The following is a 24,305-nucleotide window of genomic DNA, read 5'->3' as shown; positions in this document are numbered from 1 at the left end:
AGCTAAAAATTAGGTTGGAATTAAATTTGAGGATTGGTCCAGAACTTCTGTCTGAAAGACACCTCAAAATGCCGGATTCAATGTTTGATGGACATGTACAAATGAACTCAACTCACTGTACTTTTCTCATTTCTACACATTAATTTTGTGATCTTTTAAGTTATAAGCAAAAAGAATGTATTGGTCTGCAGTGATCATAATTAAAAAAAAATATCACAGTTTCTATTCTTTTTTTATAACACCTTAAAGTCCTTTTAAGATAATAAAATTTGACAATATCTCCATCATAAGTAGTTCCATATGAGAAATGAGTAGCAACATGGTGCAATGTTTTTAACCTCTTTGTGCATTTAAACTAGGATACCAAAAGAAAAGTGAGAGAAATTATTGTTCTGCTAATGACCTTCAGTTAGCATTTAAGTTAACATTTCAAAGCAGCATACACATTATCAAGAAAATAATTTGGAAAAGGTTTTTTCTTTTTTAAATTTTCTATAGAGAGCAAAGAGTAAGTATTTATTCATCCAGTTCAGCCCCTCACAGTCTGAGGATGCTCCCTACAAATGTACCCTGACTTGCTTCAGTTAATTAAATTCAAGCTATGAAAGATGATTTCTCTTATTATGCCTGAAAAGGTTTTCATGAACATAAACAATGTATCACTTAACCCATTTCTTGAACAATTCATGTTCTTTTCTTTCAGGTTGTCAGAGATGAAGCTAAGACCTACTTAGGCAGAACTCTGTTCTTGGCAGGTTCGCAGAAGAGTCTCATGTATGAGAATCCTGGTCTTACCAGTAAGTCAGGTATTTCACACCATCTAAAACTTCCAGCCTCACGGAAATAATAACACTCATATCTTACATAAAATGTATGTGTGACTTGGTAAATAATATGAGTGCATTCTGAACTGCTATGAATGTTCCTTATTACAAAATAAGTTTTAAAAAGAAAAGATCAAGCAAATGCCAGACTGAAAAAAAAAAAACCATCTAAAGCTGTGGAGGTAAGTGATTTTGGGACCTATATTTCATGAAGAGTTTGCCCTTTTGCAGATAGATCTTCTGCAAAAACATAGTTTTAAGAACAGAAGAATGTTAGCAGTTCAAGAGTCTCATTTATCATCATAATCACTGCAAATTACTTAGTTTTTAAAAACTGAATAAATATCCCAGTATCTTATTTCAGTCTAAATAACATGTATGTTTACTGGTTACCTGGAACTTAAACTTTTGTTGCTGGAGATGCCCAGGTGCTCACTCTGCATTGCAGCCCTGATGTCTGACCCTTTTTCTTTGTCCTCACTCAAGACCCTGTCTGCTCTGTCTATGCTTGTCTGCTAGGCTTATCATGTACTCCTCATACTTTATCACACTTATCACATGTTACTTCCTCTACCATTTTATGGTAAGTACTGTGCTTAGCGCTATCTACCTTCAAACAGGGATAAAAATGTTGGTTTTGTCTTCCCTACAGCTGTTGCTTCTCCGAGTAATTTAAGTATTTGTGACATTTTGTACTGGCATCCATTTTACATGGATTTTAGATAGCAATAAATTAACTTCATGGCAAAAGGAAACTCTCAGAATTTCTTTAGCTTTTAGCAGTGCTTCAGATGTTGCTTTTTGATTGAGAGGACACTAGAAATTCTAGGTATATGCAGAAATTAACAACTACAGCTATCTCAGCTTACATGAAAGGTACAATTAAGCCTTGTGGTAACTTGAAAGCAGAATAAATAGCTGTACCAGAGTGAAAACAAAACAAAACAAAACAAATTGGCAAAAAAGTATTCATGCCAGATAAAAGTATTTTGCTATATAACTCAGAAATATAAATGGCTAATACTAAAACATTCCAATAAAAATCCTGAGTATTTGTGTGATTGCATGTCCTAACATCTAAGAAAATTAAATAAAGATTGAGTAATCTCGACAGTATCACCTGCAAATCTATCCACTGTTGCACAACTCATTAAATAACCATTGCTAGGTAAACATAAGGAATTTTCACAAGCATGTGAAACTTTTTTCACATATTTCACTTTTTAGCACCCATATCACACAGTTATACTGATTTTTCAATACACACCCATGCGCACAGATACAAAATAGATATATAGAGGAGAGAGCTGCTTTAAAGGCAATGCCAGGGGTATGCACCAGAAGTGCAGCCAAAAGGAAGCTCCTGTGCAGAGATTCCTGAAAGACCTTGTGAAAGGCAGCAAGTACCTGAAATCCTCTACACGGTTTCATTCTGTCTCATCTATGCACCAAAATTTTATCCTCTTTTTTAAAATTTGTACCTATGATTCATCATTCTTGACAGACACACCAATTATAGTGTTCTTTGAATGAATGCCAGCTATGGAGAAGGTGGCAACAACTGTGTGTGACTGAGCTGAACTGTCTGATGTTTTGTTTAGAATTTCAAGAGCTATAAACAAAAAAACCTTAATGGATGGTATTTTCCTTAGTTCAAATGGATGGAAGATCAATACTCTCATGATATAAGACTGAATACAGTAGTCCTCACTCAATCTTTACGAAAGAAAAATTTGCATTGCTCTGAAGTAATTTCCTGAATAACAGCATCTGGAGAAGACGTGGCAGAGATTTAGCCCTCTTCTTTGTTTCAATATCATTAGTGACTAATTAAAGGAAGGAAGACATAATCTCTTAATTTTATTTTATAGAAGGAAGAGATTATGAAGGATCAGTTTAGCTGTTTCCTGCTTGGCCACCGAAACAATAACGACCCATTTACCATTTCCTCAAAATGTCCCTATAATACCAAGGTCAGGGAAAGATTAAGCAAAGCCTCGGAAGAGTCTCCACCCATCCCTGTGCTTTCCCTCACCTTTTCCACTATCTCGTAGTCCATCTTGAAAGCCCAGAGCTGAAGCCTGGCGGAGAGTTCGCTGATGGAGGAGAGGGTGAGAAGGAACTGCTCAGCGCTGCCCAGGGGAACATCGGGATTCGCCAGCTGTGCCTCCTGGATCTTCTGCTTTTCCTCCTCGCTGGGGATCATGGTCAGGATTTTCTGTACAGGGAGCCAAAAGACAAGCATCAGTGGTGGGGCTGAGAGGGCTGGTTGCTGGGTGACCCCACAGCAGCCACAGCAGAAGTCCTCAAGTCCTTGGCTGTTAAATTAGCACAGCACAGTAGTAACCAAAAACTAATCCACTGCACAAGGAAGCAAAACAAGGACTGCTATCTCACACACACAGATTGTTTAAAAATGTATCGGAATTGAAATTTTTCTTTTTTTGAAATCTGTGTTCAGTAGATAATAAGTAGCTTATCATTGGATGAAACACTGAAGGACATGGAAGGAAATTGGTTAGGACTGATCTTATCAACTTTCATATGTTTAAGTCAAAACTTAACATATTTTTGTAAATTATACATGGAAGTAAGGAGTTTTGTGGCCTGTGTGCCTTTTAGGCCCTATATCTAAAAATCTTCTAGTACATTTGTAATTATGCAGGAATAACTTGAAGACTCCTGTCCCTTGCTGTTTGCATAATTTCTTACTTTTTGTTCAGTCTGTTTTGTTTTTCTTATGGAGCATGGAAACTGTTGCAGCTTACTAGGTCACTCTTAAAGATTTCACCCTAACTGACAACTTCCCAAGGAACAGACATTGAATTTAAAGCTGAATTATGCATTGCATAACATATGGCCTTTTTTTTCTTTTTATCTGAAAAAGGATCTCAATATTTTCAGTTTCTGCTGTCACTGTGGCTCAAAATATTTAAATTTTCCCTTTAAGTCATGGATTGTTTAAATGTGGCAGCTCTCCTTCTGAAAGTATTGCTCTCTAAGGTATTGCTTCTTAATCAGTTTTTAACACAATAAATGCACTTCAAAATAAAATAAGAAAAGCAAAACAACATGAAGGCATCAGATAAGCTGAGGTCTCTACCCTACTGACCAATGCCTCCTTAAAGCAAGGCAGATTTTTAACATAACTTATGTTTATTCATCTCAGGAATGACATGTTTTTGCTGTAGCCATCTATAATGATAGAGGCTGTTTTGAAGGGGAGGAGAGAATAATAAAAATACAGCCAAAGAGCTATCAGACCTGCCAATCCAAACTACAGCCTTGTTCCAACACTGGACATAGCCAATTCATGAAAGCAGCACAACTGCCCCCTTGCAGTACCAATAGTTCCCCCGGCTGTTTGTACAGAACCAGAGCTAAGAGTGGATAGAGAGCAAGGGACTTCTCCTGCTCAGTCAGGCAAAGAACAAGAGTTAAGCAAGCAAATAATGTTCAATTTGTTGAAATGGGACTTATTTAATTTCTGCCACAGCATTTCTATTGCTGTCCATTTTCGTCTGTTGACGTCCATAAACATTAATAAAGAAGCATTTTTCTGTTAATGTTTCCTCTTTCTCTTGTTCTTTGCTATAAACAACAACGACAGCAAAAAAAAAAAGCCTCTTTGTTTGGACACTTAATAAATTAATATAGTAAATAAAAATAAAGAAAAAGAAGAGGAGGAAAATCCAAAATCCCTCAACACACCCTGGTGCTTTTCCTTAGCCTGAAAAGGACTGCTTGGAAAATATTCTGATGTACAGGTGTTTCAGCTGACAGCATTTGTGTATTGATTTTGAGATGTGCTATCCATCCATCCATCCATCCATCCATCCATCCATCCATCCATCCATCCATCCATCCATCCATCCATCCATCCATCCATCCATCCATCCACCCAGACATGCTGAAATCTGTAACTTGGGTCATATCTAACATAAAATTAGATTTTTAAGTAGCTGCTTCATGGTCTCGGTGCTGAATCAATACTCATCTAAAAATGTCTGAAAAAAAAAAAAAACAGACTGAGCCTGAAACTCACAAAGGAAGGTGTTTTGCAGTGTCCCTTGAAGGAGTCAGGCATCTTTAGTGCCTGCTCCTCTCTTCCACAACAAGAGGAAGACGCTCTCAGCTGAGACAGAGCAGCTTGTAAATAGGATCATATTGAACATCCATACATGGAGAGTTTAGCAGCAGCCATGTGATGGGTGTAAAAATGCTTCTGATGCATTTTTGAAGGCTAACACTGCAGCAGTATTCTCAACTGCCTCCTACAAATAACTAGGACTTTTGGCAGGTACCCAGGGATCCCACAAGTATTTTGTGGCGGGGCAATGCCTTCACTCCAGATTTTGCACTGCTTTGGGGCATTTTAAAGAGAGCAAAGAAACAGTAAGCTTTATTTCCAAAGAAACTCTCCTCCTCCTTGAGCTTTATATAAACATCACAAGATAGATGGAGCTGACAAAAAGCATTCAAGTCCAAGTTCTGCAAGACGCTGTGCTGCATACTGTACTATGTGGAACAGAGGATGCCAAGCCAAAGAGCCTGTGCTTGTGGTGCCAGCTGCTGAGGATCAGCTCTGCTGCTGAAAGCCATGCCTTGCTGGGGCCAGATCTGGCTGCTGGCAGGTCTCACACTATCCAGGGTGCAAGTGCCCCCATAACAATGACCTACACCAGCACTCCTGACCTGCTTGGGCAAATGATTCTGATCCTGCTGGTCATCATTCTTGGTGTGCCCCTGAGCAAGTAGTGAAATGCTCCTCTTCTTGATTTCCCCTCTATGACTAATTTGAGCCATTTGTTTGGTGCTGGAAACTGATGAGTACACCATCTGCCACTTTATTATTATTTTAGTTTTTATTTCTATTATTTTTTGAAAAAAACCCTAACAGCAAAAGTAGCATAAAATCACAGCAGGGCAGAAGGTTACTGGCACCTGATGTGACCATTACATTACAAATAGCTTAGAGCCCAGTCATTAGTTCCTATTGCTCATCCCAGTGCACAGAATCCCAGAGTGGCTTACACTGGAAGGGACTGCAGTGGGACTTCTGATCCAAGCTCCCTGCTCAAGCAGGGCCATCCCAGAGCACATGGCTCAGGATTGCAACCAGATGGTTTGGGAATATCTTTAGTGAGGGAGACTCATCAGCCTCTCTGGGTTCCCTGTTCTAGTGCTCAGTTACCTGCATAGTAAAGAACTTCTTTCTCATATTCAGGTGGAACTTTTTGTGCATCAGTTTCTGCCCATTGCTCTTGTCCTGTTGCTGGGAACTACTAAGAAGAGCCTGGATGCATCTTCTTGACACCCTCCCTTTAGATACTTAAATATATTGATACTGTCAATTTGCTTTTCTCCAGGCTGGACAGGCCCAGTTTCCTTGGTCTTTTCTTATAACTGAGGTGGTGTCAGCAACCTTCAGGTCAATTAAAGAAGAATTGGTTATTAACAAGCCCTATGCTCATATTCTCTAGTACATGTGACACATGTATTTCACCTTCATGCATTCTCACGCAACTGCTTGGGAAAGAATCTTATGTTTTGAGGAAAACGTGCACAAATAATCAAGGAAAATAAGCAATTTTTGCATGACATAATAGACCCCAATTATTCTGCTGCCAGACTCAGCCACCTGCTTGAACTTCCAGCAAAGGGATCAAACTGCTTATTTCCTGAACTCTGCCATCCTGATCTATAATCTCCAAAAGTTCCTAAGAGGGAAGACTTACAAAAGTAACATATGGCTCAGGGTCATGGGCCTCAATGTGTGATTCAAGGAAGCACCTAAGCAGTGATGGTGAATAGCCCAGCACCTCTATGAAAATTAGGTGCTTAAGTTTTCTCTTTCGTGAGATACTGGGGCTTCTCAGTGATGATGAGGATGTAGGGGTGTCTCATCTTCGGTATTTGGTTTCACCTGATCTTACCAGGTGAACAACAGCCTGAAAAAAATTAGTAACTCAAATATCTGCTTGCTGTTGTTGTGCCCAAAGCTTTCTGTGGCTTGAGGACGACAATTACGTAAGCTGCATCACCAAGTACATGTTAGTGGGTATTTCACTAGTTATGTGACAGGCCTCAGAAGACAATTCAACTCCTGAAAGGCTCTCTCACATTTCAGCTTCCCAGGCAGCTGTTAACAAGACCCATTGCTGATTTGCATTACCTGTAGAAACTCTTAGAAAAGGTAACAGCATATGAAGGTCAGAAGGGAAGGTGCCTATACTAATTTTATCACAACTCTTCCAAAACTAATCAAAATGTGAGAAAAAATTACATCTAAAAGACTGATGACTATCTCTGTAAATCAGGAACTGATACCATTGACTCAGGCAGACCAGTCCTCTTCCTCAGCTCTCTACAGAAATACATGACCATGTAATTGCTGGTCACAGAAACTGCAGATGATGTTTTGGTCTGCTGCAAGGAGAGAAAGTGTGGCATATTTTTCTTTTTAATAAAGTCTGAAACAGATTAGGGCTGTGATATGTGTCTGGCCAGCAAGGTGTCACCCTGATTACCAACTCTGGCCGGCTCAAGTATGTGCATGTCACGGTAGACACGTTCTCCTCTGCGATGTGGGCTTCTGCTCACACTGGAGAAAAGGCTCGTGATGTCATTGCCCACTGGAGACAGGCCTTTGCCGTTCTGGGCATACCTTCTGCTGTGAAAACTAACAATAGTCCTGCTTACGCATCACAGCAAGTGCAGCAGTTCCTGCAGTTGTGGGGTGTGTCACACAAGTTTGGTATCCCCCATTCTCCAACCAGCCAAGCTATTGTAGAACGCGCTCATGGTACTCTGAAGCGGGTTCTTCAAAAACAAAAACGGGGAATGCAGGGTGAGACCCCGCACAGTCAGTTAGAAAAAGCATTGTACACCATCAATCATCTTACGGTGCAGCAAAATTCAAATAACCCTGTCATTTTAAATCATCATCTCTCGTTACAGGCTGCAGACGAGGCACATCAGCCTCGAGCAAAAATTCGAGTGCAGAATTTAGTCACTAAACAATGGGAAAGTCCCTATAACCTTATCGCTTCGGGGCGCAGGTATGCTTGTATATCCACAGATACTGGGGTACGCTGGGTACCTTCAAGGTGTGTTCGTCCTGATCTGCAACCGCAGAGACAGAATCCGACCAACGAGCAACATAGAAACCATGACCAAACTGAGAGTCATCAAATGGATGAATCATCGAGTGATGACCCAGTTAAAGATAACAGCGGGTGATCACTCTGATAATTCCTCCATAAACAGACACTAAACCTTATTCATTTTTCCTTTTCTTTTAAACTAAAAAGGGTGAGATGTCGCCCTGATTCTTAAGTTTTTCTAAAGCCTTCTGAGTTTACATTCTGTTGGAAAACTTTCCCACACAATTTCTGTAAATAACATATTGTTTTACATTCCTTCATAGGGGTAGAGAAACTTGATGTACTAGTAGTTTGTCCAATGTCTTTGGAGAGGTGGTCCATTCACTCTCCAATCCACTGTCACCTTTGGAAAAGTATAAAAGTTGGAGTCAGAAAATAAACTTCCTCTCTTTTGCCTTGCAAAATAGCAGGTAGCTCGCGTTGTACTTTCTCGTGTCCTACAGCGACAGCAAGGCATCACTGAGGCCTGTCTCTCTGCTGTCTAGATATGTGAAAAAAGGTGTTCTTTTAGGTCACACAAGCTAGCATCATTTGAAACATCCCATCACACTCTTACAAAGCATTAGCTAAACAAGTTATAAACTGCAAATGTTGATGTACCATGTCAATGATCAGAGTAAAAATGTAACTACCTTATTTGTTTTCAAAAATCAGATGTTGATTTTTGTTTATACATATCACTATCTGGCTTCTTAACATCAAGCTCTCATTTCTTACCTTTTTTACATCTCAGGGCTATCCAGCCACTCCAGACACCAATACTTCAAACTATTTATTATGAGTATGCAGGGTGTAGCATACCTGGGTGTGGAGAGATTTCTTTTTTCATTTCTAAGATTTACTAAAAGCTATACCTACTAATGCAATCAACACTGTGGAGCAACTCAAAGCCATTTTGTAAAGCAGAAAACAAATGCTAATTTCCTCACAACATTACCCGCATTTTAGTCTGCTAAATTAACCACAGTCTTTGGTATTATTTGATTTTGGTCCACATTTCCTTACTGAGCAGCCCTTTATAGAGGGAGTCACAAATTTCTTTTGCTCCAGACAAGCACCATTTGTTGGACTCTGTTCTTGTAGTTTCTTCTGATACATAAAAATTAGGTGCCACGATTAAGCATGCTTCTTTTGATTAACTCCCAGCAAGACCTCATCCATTGTAAGGAGGCAGTTCTTTATTCTGCAGTGAGCTCCAAGTTGTTTGAACACAATGAATGCCAAGTTTTCAAAGAAAGGAAAACACAAACACTTTGGCAAATGTAAGGTGGCAATTTTTTTTTTAGCTGGATTGGCTCATGCTTGCAAACACACGATGTGCATTCCTCTGAAAACACATTTTAAACAGTGCCTGCTTTGCATACTAAGTGGACTAATTATTTTCTAGTGTCATGGCCCCATTTTCTGCCTTTTTTCACAGCTCAGGTTAGGTTAGGTTTACCTAACCACTTTAAGACCTAAAAATATGCTACATACTTAGTAATAGAGGGCTTTAAAATAACGGGAGTATTTTTCCACGTACTTATATATTTAAAATTAAAAAGTAAAGTATGGATTACTAACTAACACAAATTCAATGTCCAAAGCAAAACAGCACTCAGCAGGATGTATGGCCGCAGTGGAGGCTCTACTGGACCTAGTGCTCTAACTATGGACTGAGCAGATGATGAATTGGGCTATCCTGAACTTGGGCCTGTAGGCCACTGCTTCCCTGCTTGTTGCCAGCACTGCTTTTGTCCATTGTCCTTAATGGAATCACTAAGGTCAGTTTTAAGGTACCATTTAATCCACCGAAGTGCAGAACTAAAGCCACACACAGGCTCACAGGACAGTGACAATGCTCCTCAGCAAAGGACACAACACAGAGCTCACTGCCAAGGCAAAGGATGGTTCGGGTGACTTTTTACACTCAAGGTGCTCTGCTCTTTGTTGGATCTGACAAAAGCTGAAGATGATCCTATATTGTAGCTTCCCTGAAATTTTAGTAGTGAATGTTATGTTGCCACTGCAGACATCTCTTTTCCTGCTCTCTTTACATCTCTCCTCTGCTCACTCTTCTATACAATTATTGTGCAGAAGGGCTTTTGACTGTCCACTGTGGTACAATTTTTTAATTAGGCAAATTGCATATTTTTTTCCATACCAGTCCTGCCTCAATCAACCCATAGATAAGCTCTCAACTGCATTATATAGCAAATTGCTGTATTATCTGCGGGTTTTTTAATTCATGAAGCTGATTCTTACACTATTACTGATTCATTCAAAGTGGCTACCAATTATTTCCTTGTATTTAGATAGACCAGAAAACTTCTAAAAATCTCGACTTAGACTGAAACAACCTCTCTTCCCTCTATGCTAATTTAAGGGCTAAAGCCAATGAACAGACAGAAAAAGAGAAGAGATACAGGAAACAAAGCCTGCCTACATTGTAGACCAAAGGGGCAGTATGGAAAACTGAGGCGGGGATCTGCTGAAAACAGTGGGACTCAAAATAATGCATTTTTGTATCAACCTGTGTGCTACCTGGCCAATTCTTCATAACTTAATCCAGCCCTCTCTATCACTATAAAGGTCTGACTCTGTCACAAGCTTTAAGAAAAATATGTAATTTGAGATTGAAAAGGAAATCCGAATACACTATAGGTTTTACCTGATAAGAAGTAAATAAATACATATAAGGGAAAAAAAGCTCTTTTCTCCATGGACATAATCCTTCCCAAACAATCAAGACTTCATTCCTCGAAGTGCAAACTACCTAGGCTCTGTTGCACAAACCCTTTCTCTTCATTTCAAATACCTGAATGATCACATGAGCATTACTCACGTCCTTAGCTTCAAGCTTTGGGGACAGACCTCAGAGACCTTTTCTTTAGCATTGAGCAAGTATATTAAGAGTGTACATTTTCCTGGTTTCTTGAATTCTTCAACTTGAAATCCACCTTCATATATATTTTAAATGAAATTATGGGTTCCTGTAAGCTAATGGAAAGGCCACCCAGAGGAGGGTGTGGTGGTACAAAGCACAGCTGTGGATGCCACAACAGGTGGCTGGCAGATGGATGGCCCAGAGACAAATGTTGGCAGTGGAAAGGGTAGGTTGTGCAGAGCACCTGAAGCCAAAGAAGGACACAATTCTAAGGAGATGATACACAGAAGTTAATGAAGACTCATCCTCCTTTGTCAGCCATTTTATCTTGGAACTTTGTATGGAAACACTGCCTACAGCACTGACATCTAAATGGCTGGGAGTTGGGCTTGGCTGGAGGGGTACTTCTCTCCAATGTTTTAAAGCTTAGTATTGCACACTGCAGTGGTGAGTACATGGGCTATGTAATGAAAAAATTGCTGATTTTAGAGTGATCTGTCACCTTCATAATACAAATAAAATATGCATAAAGAAAAAAGTAATATATCTTGGGGAAGAAACAATGTTCTAGTTAGTTAGCTGGTTAGATAAATCAGCTCTTGCCTTCTAGCTAGAAGGATCTTTTGCCTTAAGCATTTCTGTTGCATGCAACTGTTGGCAATACCATTGTCATTCCAGGAAGCTTTTCTCATTTTCTTTTGTAGTCAGCAAGGTGGAGGTGGAAAGGGGGAAATCATGAAACACAGTGCCAAACCACTAAAAGGTGATTGTGAATTAATATATGACCTCTGATAGCCAGTAGTTGAGATTTGTAGTTGTGCAGATTACTCTTACTAGATGATATAGGTTTATTGAAAAAAAAAATTGAAATTAATAAGACCATAATGAAAAAAACAGTGGAGCCACAGGCTTCTTTTACACTTCACAGAAGAAAAATGTTTTGATAAAAAAATAATAAACAGAGCTCATCTTGGATCTTGGTAAGAATATCTGCAAAGTCAAACATGTAGTGGTAAAAATTACATCATCTGTAATCTTTATACCAACTGCTTTTCTTCAAACAACAGTAACACAGAAATGCTATTCTGGGTAGAACTAGTCACTGTATTTGTTTTCCATTAGATATACAATCTAGAATGATTCCAACAGCAAGCTGGGCATGAAATTTATTAAAACCTGTACCACTTGCATCAGCCCTAGTAACTCACTGACTATTTTTGCTGCTCACAATATTTCAGTCAAGCTTCAGATAATACTCTGAAAAACCTGTCAGGAATTAACACCATTGCTACTCAAACAAAGCAGATAATCCAAATCCACCATCACTGAGCATGCCCAGCCTCATGATACTTCCTGCTTCTGAGTCCACCGCACTGGTTTCATAAATTTCAAAACTCAGAACATAATACAACCCCTTCTCTTTCTCCCATGACCAGTCTGGCCTATACCATATGCAACATGGGAAAAAAAAGTATTGAAGATGCAGACTTGAAGACATTGACTGCTCTTTCTTACCTCTATTCCTTCCTTGTTTAAGGCATATTCATCGAAGTTCAAAATAGCAGTCTTGATGGTGCGGGGAGGGGGCAAGACAGTCAAGCCAATATTAATGGCATTGCTTCGCTTTGAGTCCAACACAATGATCTCCTGTCGCTTCCCGTCTGCAGCAGTTTTCTTGGTAAAGAAGAGAACAAGGTCATTATTCCTCTGATCTGTTTTATAAAGGAAAAGTCACTCCTTTCACTAATGACTTCCTCCACTCAAGAAAGCTGACACTGAGTGTAACCCGATTTATTTTTAGGCATCAAACAAGTGGAATTCTTGTAGCACATCCTCATCCTATCAACATGAGCTGCCAGGATTCAATCAGAGATCTGAACACTGCTGTGCAAAGCAGAGCTAGTCTGACACAGTCCTCAAAAGGGCAGTTTTGGGCAGGAGCCAGTCTGAAAAACACCTGAAACTGCCTCTGCCAGCCCAGAGCTCTCTTATGCAGCAGGACTGGCCAGTATGGGACTGATGGGGCAGTAGCAGGGCAGCCAAGGAGCTCCAGGGCTCAATTCCCTGTTGGATGCACCAATCTGGACCCTCTCTCACTAGTGTAGCTATCTGGGAAACAGAGTTCCCACCTGCCTGCCAGCATTCTCCTGTGTTATAAATCCACCTCGGACACTGGCAAAGGAACCGTAGGTGCCTCTCTGGAGGCACTGGCATGGTTTTCTGACCTTTGGCTGCCAGGGTAATGCTATATGACCTTGCTGCTCATTATATGTCTGTCAAGTCCTTCATAGATGCAGAAAAATTTCAACCCTTGTGCTTTTTACAAAGTTTTATTTGAGACTATCCATATCCTTGGATCTTACCTCCAAATACTACGAAGTACAAATAATACCAAAATCACAAAGGACTGGCAACATATGCTTTAAATCTGTTCCAGAGTACACTCAAGGAATTTCCTTCTCCCCATCCTTATAGTGGCAAAATATGAACCAAGTAAGCAACGTAACTCAAAATCCACTTATATGGCATAATGTAGTGTTGAATGTCGTCTTTGGTTTTACACCTCAGCATGTCTCTCTTTCTCTCTCTCATCATCCCATGCTAGAAGGTGTCTCTTTAGTAACTATGTATGTCATGCTGGGTAGCTGAAAGGTGAGAGGAAACTGTTCCTCATACTCTGATTTTTTCCTCCCTCAGCATATATGTGAACATTGTAAACATGTTTTCTGTGGTTCTTCTGCCTTTTCCCTATCAGAGATAGACTGAGGAATGACATAAATCACAGGAGCGTAGCGAGAAGTCTTGCATGCTGATGTATCAGTCTTTCATCTCTTGTGAATTTGAAGAAAGCCCAGGAGCAACTTACTGCTCGAGTCTCAATCTGTGCTCAGGATTGTTTTTTACTACCGAGATTTGTCCTTCTACTTTCTTTGCACTACAGCCACCAAGACACAAGATACCCCGCTGCCAGGCCTACATGCTGTTTTTGAATTGGAAGTTAGTAAATACGATTTTATCAAAGCACCTCCAGCTGTGGACAGTCCATAATGGGGAACGCAGCTGCATCATTAAAAAGATACCTTTTTCTGGCATAGCTCAGAACCTTGCTTGCACAGGAAGAGCTTTGCCACTGGTTCCTGCAGCTTGCCCAGCTCCTGTATGATACCACAGTCCCTTCATCACACCAGAAAAACTAACGTGGTATGATGCAACTTTTGTGTCCACATGGGTCTGAAGGCAGGTGCTGTTTACAGGAATTAGAAATACCACATGTGTATGATCAGAGAAAGTAATAAGAGAATTGTTTTTTTTAAACTTAAAAAGAAACAACAATTTTGCAGTAAACAGATTAAATTTTAGGAGAGCAAAGATAATATTTGTTTTCAATGTTTTTCTATCAGTTCTGTCAGAACAGCTCTCTTCTTAACAGCTAAAAAGTATCCCCAAAGCCTTCCTGAATTTTCCCTTTTTTAAATAATAGACTCTTCTTTTTCTTGGGGAGCTACCTGAAGGATGTGAGATGCAGCTTCTCCTTTAATGCAGTAACTTTTACTTCCCAAGCCACTAATCACATTCTCAGGACCACAGTTAGTGGCCAAGACCACATTAAAACCAAAGTGGGTTCACCAGAGACTGCTTCCTCTTGAGTTGGTATTGCACTAAGCCTTTTTAAAACCACCACTTTTTACCTTTTCCTTTGGAGCACAAAATTAAAAGAATTTCTGCAGAAGGGAAAAGGCCAGAGGAAAGGAGTTAAATTTAGGCTTCCCACATGTGGTATGGGTAAGTAAGCCTCAAATCTTCGGCTCTGTTTTTAGGCTCCCAAGTCTGACAAGAGAGACATATTCATTTGGGGGATGCAGGACTCTCACAGCTGGGATCACTGTGATCCCTACAGTGCACACACACCCTAACAATGAGTTATGAAAGACAGATGAGCTGCACAGGGCATGAGTGCATGGAGGTATTTTCCAGAGCTACAACTGCATATGGGATATAAAATGTTGGGGTGGTAACCTTTTTCAAAAACAGAGGCTGAAGAGATTTAAAATCCATTTTTGGGATGATGTCTGAGTTCCAAAGAAATCCTTTCCAAATAAATAAAAGGATGAAGAAAAGAGAAAGATTTTACTACTATGAACTTTACTACCTTACTGCTAGGAAAATAATTGCTTTTTGTCTGCAATGAAATTGCACAGGTGGAAGTGTCTGACTGTTAAAATAAGCTACAACTACTAATTTCTGCTACAATATTTGGTGACTTCAATCTATGCTTTATAAATTCATTAACAGAGAGAGTTAAAATGCTTGAGGAAACAGTGAACTAGTGCACTTGATTTTATATTTTAATGCGTCAGTATGAAGTATAATCCCTCAATTTTTATATATATTATATTATTATATCTAATTACAAAGGTAATGATAAATACAAATGTACCAGATAGTATAATCTGTGGAAAATAAACACTTCTGCAATGTATTAACAATTATAGTGAATTTAGACCTTTACAAAATCTAACTGGCCACATCCTCTTGTCCCTGTTGAAGACTGGGTAGTCCAGATGGATTATTTAAAACCTATTACCATCCCACAGAAAGTGATTTGCAGTCTGATGAGAACATAGTCTTAAACATGCCTCTTTGCTTTAACTAATATGGGAAGCAAAAAAAATTAAACAACTTCTCAAGTGGTCATATAAATAAATAATTATATTGTAAGCATCAATTCAGAAGTATTTTCTGCCTTTAAAGTTGCAAAAGTCTGCATCAGTAGTGCAGAAAAATCTACCTTAATAGTGAGATGGCTATTTTAAAAATATTTTTTTTAGATTTTATTTTATTTCTATCTCAATTAGCAAGGATTTAATACAAGAGATTTAAAATGGAATAACCCAGCTGCCACTGACTTTTTTTAGGATATCTGTATGTAATCTTTTTCAGAAATTCTGGTCCACATTTGTGACTTGTCTTGGCATTTACTGAAATTGCAACAAATTATTTCAAAAGGACTATGTGTCTAAGCACGTGTACATGAAAACATATTCCTTCCTTTTTCTCTCCTACTAATTTTTATGCCTGTGGGCACATGATGGATCACTATATCCCACAGGCTATACATGAATCAGCAAAATAATACTTTCATGCAAAACCAAGTGGATGGTAAAAGGGATGAACAACAGCATTTGATTAAGGAGTGTCTGCATGTTTTGACTTCTCTTCACAGAAAAGTAAACACTTTGAAGTACTTTCCCAAAATATCTGCTTTGTTCAGTGGAGTGGAAAGGAAGGAAATACTACACTGGTTTGGAGGGGATACCTGCTCATTCCTTCTATTGGCAATATAATATTTTATAATATTGGCAATATAATGCAGGGTGTTCTATTCTAAAAAACAAACCATCTGCAACTAAAGGTGCTCCACGAAATAATATCAATGTGCAAATTTCTCAGCATGGCATAAGTTTTCCTAAAATCAAGAATCTCCTCTCTCAGTCCCAGCCCCCAAAATCTTGTATTATGTCCTACAATTTTAAATCCACTTTATTTTATTATAGTCTATTGTGTTTAATGAAAAACTTCTCATGAGCCAGGAAGTAGCTGTTTATAGCTGTGTGTTGTGGAAATCACAGTGAAGGATTAGAAACTGGAGGAAAATTGGTTACAGCTGTATGAGAGAGCATTTGCACAAGATAGAGCCAAGCCCCCCTTTATACACCCTGACTTTGCTTTTCCTCTCAGCCTTCTGGACTGCTCCTCCTCCATGCACCTACTTCCATCTCTTAATATGAAATCTAGAAATTTGACTTCTGATTTGTTGCTCTGCTCTCTCTTTTTTCAGCTGAACCAACTGAGCTGTGACTCAGACTTTATGATATTATAGAATAAACCTGTTTTGGATTGCAGCCATTGGACACGAGAAACTAGACACAACGGGGAATGTGCTCTCTGGAAGTAAACCAAGCAGTCTGGAAAAATCGACAGCTATCCTAATTTGAGTGTAATCTTTGTACCAAACCTCAAGTCTTTTACGGATTCGGTGGTCTGGTTAATTATTCCCACTTTCTCTTGATCTAAGGACCATCTCTTGCTCTGGAAGATTTGCTGGTTTTCATGAAAACCAGGCAGGAGCTTCGAAAGCTTGCACAGAGTTCTACTATGGTACTCCTCGGTCCCCATTGTCTTCTCTGCAATGAGACTTCTATGTCTGTGTTATGGGACAGGGTGGAAGGAGAGCCAAAAGTACAATGTCTCATGCAGAGAGCAGTTATTAGTCGCCAAGGGGAAAACACCTAAATCATTCCTCAGACTTGCACTAATTTCAAAGAAACCTGCTCACTCATCTTCCAGCCAGAAGCCAATAACTGTGCCAAAGCTTCAGGCAGGTTTGAGAAGCAAGTGTGAGGGAGGGAAAATGGCCAAGGGTAGTTTGGGAACATGCACAATGACTGACTGGAAAAGTAAACAAGTCATAACTCCAACAATTTAAAATTTTATCAAAATTTCATGTGAGAATCAAAGATCAAGAATCAGTCAGAGTGCTCCATTACAATGCTGGCACTTAGCACAAAGCTAGATTTTGGAAATGGCAAGTATGTTATCATTCCACATTCAATTCAAGGAATTAAATGTTTTATGGATCTAAGAAAATGCTCTCATTCCTTCCATCTATGAACCATCTGTGTCAGCTTTGTATTTACGGGGAGAGAGATGAGGAGTAGCACACCACAATGTCACCAGCATTCCTTCCTCAGCAGAAAAGGAATTAATCTCGGCATTGGCCAGATGAACAATCAGCTGAATGTGTTTTTAAAGGTGCTACACCATACGTTTCAGATTTGCATGCATCTGTGTTAAAAAAAATTCAGCTAAGAGCAGTAATGGCAGATCTACACGAGCCATCTCTTTATGTACCTGTTGCTTGCTAGGTACTTGGGGGTTTGATTATAGAAATTCCAATGTTTCCACTTTGTCAAGATGATCAAGAGTGACTATTAGAAAATTTTGAGTTAATAAACTGGGTAAGTGACACAGAGAACCTTTACTATGAGACATCCAGATACCCCAGTGTAGGAGCAAACAACAACATCTATAATACATAATAGATGTAACAACTTTCTCTAGCTAAAGAGAAGTAAAATATTCAAGGTGCTGACTGTTTTTATATTACTATAAGACATATAGGCATATAGAGAAAACACACAAGCCATTCATTTATTTTAAGAGAGATGGACATTTTTTACTATCATTTAAACTGGAAAAAATATTGTTTCCCTGTTACCAATTATGCTGCTTAGAAGAAAAGGAGTTTATGTAGCCATGAAAAACAAATGTTCAGGCTAATAACTTTTTTAACACTACTTCAAGCTCCTCTTAAGTGCAACTATAAAAAGCTTCCTTTTGCTGTTGATTCTAATGTCAAACAGCCATGTCATGAGCATTTGTGAGTTTATTTTATTACAATACTAAGGAAGAGGGAATCCTAGCTACAAAGGTATTTCCTGTGCCAGCTTCTATCCTAAAATTACCCCATTGTATAAATTAAAGATTTAATATAGGCCTGTTCACCAGTATAAAACAAAAACCCAACGCCCCTGCAGAGTTCAGCTGTAAACATGGTCCAGCTGATAATTCCATTCTTCAGAACAAAACACATGTGTAGACTCTTTGCAGCAGATCCAGTCTGATATTCTAACCTTTCCACATAATGATTCGGAAAATATTACCAAGTGAAGAACTGTCAAATACACAGATATGAATCACCATGTTGTGACCTTTGTACGAATGCAACAGAAAATATTTCAGATTCCAGTATCCAGTTTGGCACTCAGCTATGGACAATCTAATGTAAAAGTTGTTGGTATTTGTCACCTGGAGTGATATCCCACAATTGGCAGACCTAAGACGGGAGGGCAACTTGGCACCTAAACCACCCTAGGCTCATCTCTAGTGTCAGGCCACGGAATATCTTCCATCATAGACCAAGCTAGAAACATACCCAGTAATTTCCACTGGTTTGATATAAACAACATAAATCACCTAGATCTAATTCAGAATGAATATCAATACAATAGCAGAAAAATAGCAAACTGAATACAAGCTGTACCTTTGTGACAGGCAGTTCCTTGGATTTAGACTCAAAGAGATGCTCCAGTTTGGAAGTGTCCACCTTAATGGGTTCCAGTTTCGACCACAGGAATTCTCTGCAGCGTTTGTTGTTTTTACACTGCCACTCAAATGGCCGTACCTCATTCCAAAACAGACGGATGGTTTTCTTCTTCTTTATAAATGCTGGCTGACCCCTAGAAACCTGGGGTGACCCTAAACCCTGAGGAGTGCTGAACAGTGGAGGAGGAGCCAATAAATTAGCAGAGGGCGGCGGTGGAGGCGGACATCCAAACAAGGGGGGAGGCGGTGGAGGAGGCAAACCCAGAAAAGAAGGTGGAGGTGGAGGAGGGGGAGCAAGGGAGTCCCCAGGACCCATATCCATGTCCAACACATCTACATCATCCTCCTCCCCCAAGTCTGTAAAATCCATGTCTTTGATTTTAAGTTCTCGAGGATTAGCCATGAGCTGATCCCAGATGTAATCAGATTCCTTCTTTGTCTGTGCTGGTGTTTTCTCGGGGACCTGTTCACTGATTTCATCTTCAGGCACTGCTGTCCCCTTAGTCAGCTCACCACTGTTAAATTTTTCTGCAAAGGCTTTCACACTGCCTTGGTTGTCCAGATTTCCAATCTCCATCTTTTTGACACTTTCATCTTTGGCCTGCTTTGTGGCCTGAAGAATAGAGATCCTGCTGGCTAGGCTAGTGAGTGACTCCTCGCTTTCCTCCGTCTCCTTCTTTTCCTCCTTCGCCTCCAGCTCCTTCTCCTCTTCATCTTTGGGCTTTTTGTTATGCGCATACAACATGTCCAGCATAAACCGCTTGTTGTTGAGGATGTTGCTGCACTGCTCATTCACACCAGCATCCTGAATGGTCTGTGACCATGGGCCTGCAATCACACACACAGAGACAGGAAGAGTCAAGGGAAGGAAGTCAGAGCACGAAGAACACCCTTCAACCCACAAAAAAAGACATTTGCAGGACACATGTACAGCTACTCTTAAACTATGAAAGCAGCTACTGTGAAAATCTTGAAATAAGATACAGCGCTGATACATGGCCTGGTCTTAATGGGTTGGGAGTAATTTTCAAAAAAGGCAGGGGACTGGAGAATAATGTAGTTTGGTAGGGACTATATAACTTCAGGATTTGAATGTTCAGGTTTCTCCTGAAATCTGTGAGGTTTCATTTTGGACTTACTACCTCAGCTCATTTTATACAATGCATAAATTCTCATAACCTTTGGTATTCCAGAATGGGGCTTAAATATCATGACAATGACACAAAACAGGTTATCATCATACTATTCACCTGGCCATGTACTGGAACAACCTCAGGAAAATATTATCATATGAAAGAGATCTTCCCTGCCTGATATCAAGGCTGACATGTAGCTGTTTACTTCTCCTCCTCCCACCCTGCTGGCTAGGGAAGGGCGGATTTCAGACCCTCAGAACCCCCTGGCTGGGTACCTGGGCCATCTTCACAACACAGACTATTGGAATTCCAAAGTAGGTTGTATACCCAGGGTACAGCTCTCAGGGCAATTCAGTGAGTATAAGCATAAGCAAGATTTTAAAAATTGTTTATGATACGAGAACCTTTATAAAATAATTTTGAACATGCTGCTCATCAATCACTGTTAACCTCCCTGTTACATGTTGGTGTTGAAATACTATTGGCCTTCCCACATTACAATCATTTAACAATTCAATGCAATGAAGCTTCATCTTTCTGACTACTGCTTTTCTCACCAATAATAAGCAAAATACCATGTCTGAGACAGCACCATAAATAACAAATTATAGTGGTCAAACTTTAAAAATATATGATGTAAGTGTCTCTGTGACTCCATTTCCCTGAATTTAATACTACTAACCAATGTGGATAATGTGTCTAACAATTATGGTGCTCCTTTTTCCAGTGGGCATCAGATGAAGTGATTAAACATGCAACAATGATAATTCTTCACACTTACTGTATTTCCTGTATGGAATTCCTTCTGTTCCCCATAATCCTTACACATTTTATTAATATGTTTTTCATAAACTCTACTTCTTTTATTTCATCATTTTATTTTGATCGCTAGCCTGCCTTTTTTTGGGTCTTCTTGGTTAAAGATTTTTTTTTTTTGGTATCTGTAGGTTGTCCTTTTTCTTAAACTCCCATTTTATCTTGGTTTCTTCACTTATGCTCCTACCTTTTTCAATACCTTGGAGTCTTAAGTATCTTTTACAGCTTCCTCTGTCAATGGAGTTGCTTTCTTAGTACAACACTTAGTCCTGTGTTCTGAGAAGGTGTCCTCTTGGTGAGATTTACATCCAGGGCCCCACAACTCCCTTTTTCCCCTCCCTTAAAACAACACCACATTAAAATGTAGGGCCTTTCAGCACAAAGTGTGTGGACAGCAGTGACTCCTGCCTCTATTTAGATCAAGCTCTAAACCATGTTTCAGTATCAGTCCAGAGTTTAACCCCAGAAAAAAAAAAAAAAAAGACTTTTTTTTTCAGAAATGGATACAACCTACTTTCTTGCAGGTGGATTCACTGCTTCCATTATCTGCTCAGTTTTCATCAGACTTGATCCATGGGATTGCTTTTTTACCAATACTTGCTCACCTGAGGCAGTCTCTTAGATTTCTCTCTGAGGTAGCTTCACTAGACATCACTAGACAGCTCCTTCTCCACACCATAGATTTTACTCAGCTGTGCCCTCACAGACGATTTTCCCCTACTCCAAGCCTTTCCTTCAAAGATGTTCAGGATGGCTCCCAAGATCCATTTCACAAACTTCACATGATCTACCCCCTCTCAGTTTCATCAGATGGGATCCTCCAGTGTTTAATCCCTTTGAAAAACTACTCATCAGAATTTGCCCAGACACAATCTCTAATTTGCATTCTCCAATTTCCCCCGCCAACTGTCCAAGCTGATCAAAGATTTCTGTGAAGACTCTTGCTACCTTGCTGGCCTCTTCTGCCCTCCTCTCTGCAGGTAAAACTTTGAAATACCATTGGAGAAGCAAGACTTATTGGAAGCCAAATTTGGCAGGATGGCTAATGAAGATGCTTGCACCAAGGGTTTTATTCCTTTGTCCTAAATGTACCCAGTCAGAACCAACGGGCCATCTCATAAATGACAAAATGAGTCTTGGGAATGTCAAAACTGCTAGAGGTAGTGCTCTTGTTTGCTTTCCAAAACTCCTCACCTACTAAACAGCAAACAATTCACTACATGATTCCTCCTATTCAGCACTACTGAATAAATGTTTAGTCTACTGGTAGTGTAGTACAATTTTATGATGTAGATTTTAGGAAGAGTACATTACTTAGCTTTTGAAAAAGTACATAGGGACTTTAAATTAGAATTGTAACAGGTCAGTCAGACAAGGTAAGGAGAAAAAACTTGCAACTGTTCTTTATTTGTACTTGGACTATCTTGGACTATGCCACAGTGTAGCAACTTCCTTCATCTGTGATCCCTCCCCAGCCTTTCCCACAGATATATCCATCTGCATTCTTTATGAGTACAATAGCACTCTAATTAACTCAGTCTTGGTGCTGACTGGAAATAAATTAGCTCTAAAATTTAGGATGTAATTCGTGTAATGCTTCCCAGAAAAAAAAGTCAGAGATTTAAACTTGAACAATTCAATCTGACAGTTCAGGTCTATGTGGTAATCGGGATTCAGAGTTATCCCTCTTCTTTCAGGACAGAGCAGGACTATTTCACACTGTGAAGCACATCTCATTTTCTTATCTAGAATTTAGAAAATATAGGACAATGCATTCTATGGTTCAGACCAAAGAAAACTTGAGAATCAAATGCCCTAATTACATTACATTCCTTTACCTCCACATAAAAAAAAGAAAAAGAGTAATCCTCTTTTATTCTCTCCCTGCCTGAGCTGAAATACAAACTCTGGCTATCATTATCTCTCTGGGCAGAAAACTGGTACTTAAGGTATTTCCCAGGCTGAGCCTTTCCAGGCTGGTACCTGGTGGCCTATTCGACTAGAACCCCTCAGCACTACGAAACTGTTTTTTTCCAGACAAGGTGTATTTCTTCATGTGCCTCCTCCACATGAGCTAAGGATGGCCACAGCCCAGACCTATCTTTGGCAGCTCCTATGTATCTCTCTCTCCTGTCTGAAGCCTGTCCAAGACAGAAGTACTGAAGGGAAGGAACAAACATCTCAGCCCTCACTGCTCTTCCTTTTCCACTAAAATTATGAGAAAAGGTATCTGGAAATTCATGACAAATTGTGTCAGCACAGCACAGCCCTTTGTCTCACTGACTTATGTACAGAACACCCAAATAAATTCTCCAGGAGATAGAGAGCAAAGACTCTGCAACATGCTGATTCAGTAGTTAATATATTAATCTTAGGAGAAGATTGTCACAAATAAAATGAAACTTCATTTCATCAAGGTTCTATTGTCCCTCAAACACAGTAACCCCAATAAAGTCTGGATGTCCAGGCAGAGAGTAGACAAGCCTTGGCCATGGTGAAGACAGTCTTAGATAGGTGAAAAGGGCTTGTTAGCTAATTAACACAGTATCAGAGCTGCTAATTTAACACTTTTTTTCCCCACCAGAAACCCTTCATTATTGAAAAAGCTTCACTTTACCAGTTTCATTGTCACTGGTTAACTTGTCCTCTCTCTCTTCCCTCTCTAAAGTGCTGCTTGCTGAGGATATACTGGATGCAGAACAGTTGTCTTTTTCATTCACTTCCTCATTCTGCCTCTCCTTTTCACTGAGTATTGCACTTTCTTCTGGCTCTCTCTCTGGTCCTTGCTCCACCTCACTCTCTGGTCCCACCTCTGTAGCCTCTATTTCCTTGGGTGTCTCCGTTCCCTGCTTGGCCTCAGCCTCAGCCTCCTGCTCTGGTTCTGGTTCTGTCTCTGTCTCTGGTTCGGGTTCACTGGCACTCACTGGTGGAGAGAACAATGGGAGAAAGAGATTCACTTAACAATGGAGCCATCTCAGGTTCACCTCTCTAAATGAGAGCGACGTGAGAGTTGTACAAGTGCCTCATGGAAAGAAAATAAAACGCAAGTCCACGGCGTGCTTAGGAACATTAGGAGCAACAGACTGATGGATGTTGTGCGACGACAGCATTGCATGTGAGAGTGGCCTGGCAAGCCCCCTCACTCACTGTCTGGAGCCAGCCCACTATTTTTATACATACTTCCACAGCTGCAGTGTTGGACTCGCACAAGGATTTGAATGAACCAGCAGAAAATGGGCATCTCACCTGAGCATTAACAACTCAGTGCCTAGACAGAGCCAGGAAAGAAGAGATTTAAAAAAAAAACCAAAACAAGAAACAAACAAAAAAG

The 24,305-nt window shown here is 39.8% G+C and overlaps 1 protein-coding gene across 13 annotated transcripts in view; it reads right to left on the bottom strand.

Annotated features, from left to right (window-relative positions):
• FHOD3 (formin homology 2 domain containing 3) overlaps positions 1-24,305 on the bottom strand; it is a 374,599-nt gene that overhangs the window by 44,357 nt on the left and 305,937 nt on the right. For 12 of the 13 annotated variants that reach the window (XM_032746914.3, XM_072924374.1, XM_072924376.1 and 9 more), the window contains 4 exons: positions 23,592-23,897; positions 18,961-19,850; positions 12,372-12,530; positions 2,860-3,042 (listed from right to left, as the gene is read on the bottom strand). In XM_032746914.3, the coding sequence (XP_032602805.2) occupies positions 2,860-3,042; positions 12,372-12,530; positions 18,961-19,850; positions 23,592-23,897 (1,538 nt within the window). The remainder of the gene's footprint in view (positions 1-2,859; positions 3,043-12,371; positions 12,531-18,960; positions 19,851-23,591; positions 23,898-24,305) is intronic. The other variant, XM_072924380.1, reaches the window with a different exon arrangement.

The sequence above is a fragment of the Taeniopygia guttata genome, chromosome 2 (genome assembly GCF_048771995.1).
Source record: "Taeniopygia guttata chromosome 2, bTaeGut7.mat, whole genome shotgun sequence".
In the NCBI taxonomy this organism is placed as follows: domain Eukaryota; kingdom Metazoa; phylum Chordata; class Aves; order Passeriformes; family Estrildidae; genus Taeniopygia; species Taeniopygia guttata.
This window is presented reverse-complemented; position numbering and strand designations above follow the sequence as displayed.